Here is a 1671-nt window from a genome sequence, read left to right as displayed (position 1 = left end):
GATCCACGTATTAAAGCCAGAAACTTATTGCAAAAATTCAAAGGATGAAAGATGTTGACTCTTACTTTTTCTTGTTTTTGACATTTGAGTATAGTGGATAAAGTTATGCTAGGTGATAATTAATTATTTAATCACATTTCATTTTATCTAATTAATAGTAATCAATACTTGCCGTTTCAATTAAATATATTGAATAGCATCATTGGTTTCCGATATTTAAAATAAACTTCAATAAAGTTATGTTGAATTTTATAATAACGTAATGTATATTTAGATTTTTATGTCCGCCCACTTTCTTATATATTGATTTTATTCATTTCTCTGAAAAGATCGTTGCACATTAACTCTTATACGCGACATCAAAAAATTATTTATATATTTACTTTTCAAAGCGGTCAAGATAGACGCCCTTACTCTTATCCCAATTGTTGAATATGTGATGAAATTCTGCACGTGTCTAACTTACTTCTTTTATTAGAATTTAAGAACCTTCCAAGAAACTGAAAACATACTAACCAAATCCAACTCGTTTAAAATATCCATTTAAAATTATACAGTTTGAATTGTAAGTGCATGAACCTTCTGTCAAACTGAACCTATATATATAAAACCCGTATACGGCTTTATTCTTGACAATTCAGAACAAAATTGTATTCAATTTTGAAAAGATAAAGGTTTTTTGTTTAAATTGATGATGTGTGAAAATATTGATTATGATGAGGATCTTGCCCTTCTTGATTCGATAACAAGGCAGTTGATCGATGATTCTCAATTTCCATTTCCGTTGGAGTCGCTGCCGCCACCTATCTCCGACGCCGCCAGTAGTGTGATAGTAAAGGACGAGCCTGATATCAGCTTTGAAATGTCCAACAATTTGAATTTTTCGACTGTGGCGCCGTCAGAAAGGGAGTTGGAAGTGGGTATTGAGCCGGTGGCGCCACCCAGAGGGAAGCACTACAGAGGAGTCCGGCAGCGGCCGTGGGGGAAGTTTGCCGCGGAGATAAGGGACCCTGCAAAGAACGGAGGTCGTGTGTGGCTCGGGACATATGAGACGGCGGAGGACGCTGCAATAGCCTACGACCAGGCGGCGTATCGTATACGTGGCTCACGTGCATTGCTGAATTTTCCTCTTAGGATAAATTCCGGTGAGCCGGAGCCAGTTAAAATTACAACAAAAAGATCATTGTCCTCGCCTAGTCGTTCTTTGTCTTTAGAGTCATCGGAAAATGGGTTGCCTAAGAAGCGGAAGATGGCGGGTGGGAGTGGTGGCGCCACCGGTAGTTCCAAGTAGTGGATTGGAAAGCGTTAGGGTGCAGTCGGTTCCACAGTTAAAATACTATGACTTAGTTAATTTACAATTTTTTACACCAGAAATAAAATTGTATTCTTTCTTTCTTCCTCACTTTCAATTTTCCCACTTTTCTTCATGTGTATGAATTTCGACCTCTCACACTTACAATACCTAACATAATTTACTTTTCCAGAATTTATTGTTTAAAAATTAACTTTTAAAGTGAAAAAAGGTAAATTATGAATATTATTTTGAAGGGACAATCGCAAAATGTTTATGATCCCTTAAGGTCACGAGTTAATTGAAACAAAAAGCAAAGTTGAGCTACTATATTGCAAAAAGAAAGTTCGAGATGGGAAATAATGATTTTAATTCTTGAA

The 1671-nt window shown here is 36.3% G+C and overlaps 1 protein-coding gene across 1 annotated transcript; it reads left to right on the top strand.

Moving 5' to 3' along the window:
- The first annotated feature begins 626 nt into the window (after positions 1 to 626).
- On the top strand, positions 627 to 1402 carry LOC111382957 (ethylene-responsive transcription factor 1A-like). Its single transcript, XM_023007004.1, has one exon. The coding sequence runs from the start codon at positions 692 to 694 to the stop codon at positions 1289 to 1291; it is 600 nt and encodes a 199-aa protein (XP_022862772.1). The 5' UTR covers positions 627 to 691; the 3' UTR covers positions 1292 to 1402.
- The last annotated feature ends 269 nt before the right edge of the window (positions 1403 to 1671 follow it).

The sequence above is a fragment of the Olea europaea genome, unplaced genomic scaffold (genome assembly GCF_002742605.1).
Source record: "Olea europaea var. sylvestris unplaced genomic scaffold, O_europaea_v1 scaffold2591, whole genome shotgun sequence".
NCBI lineage: Eukaryota > Viridiplantae > Streptophyta > Magnoliopsida > Lamiales > Oleaceae > Olea > Olea europaea.
Note: the sequence above shows the minus strand (reverse complement) of the source record. Positions and strands in the feature narration are given on the sequence as shown.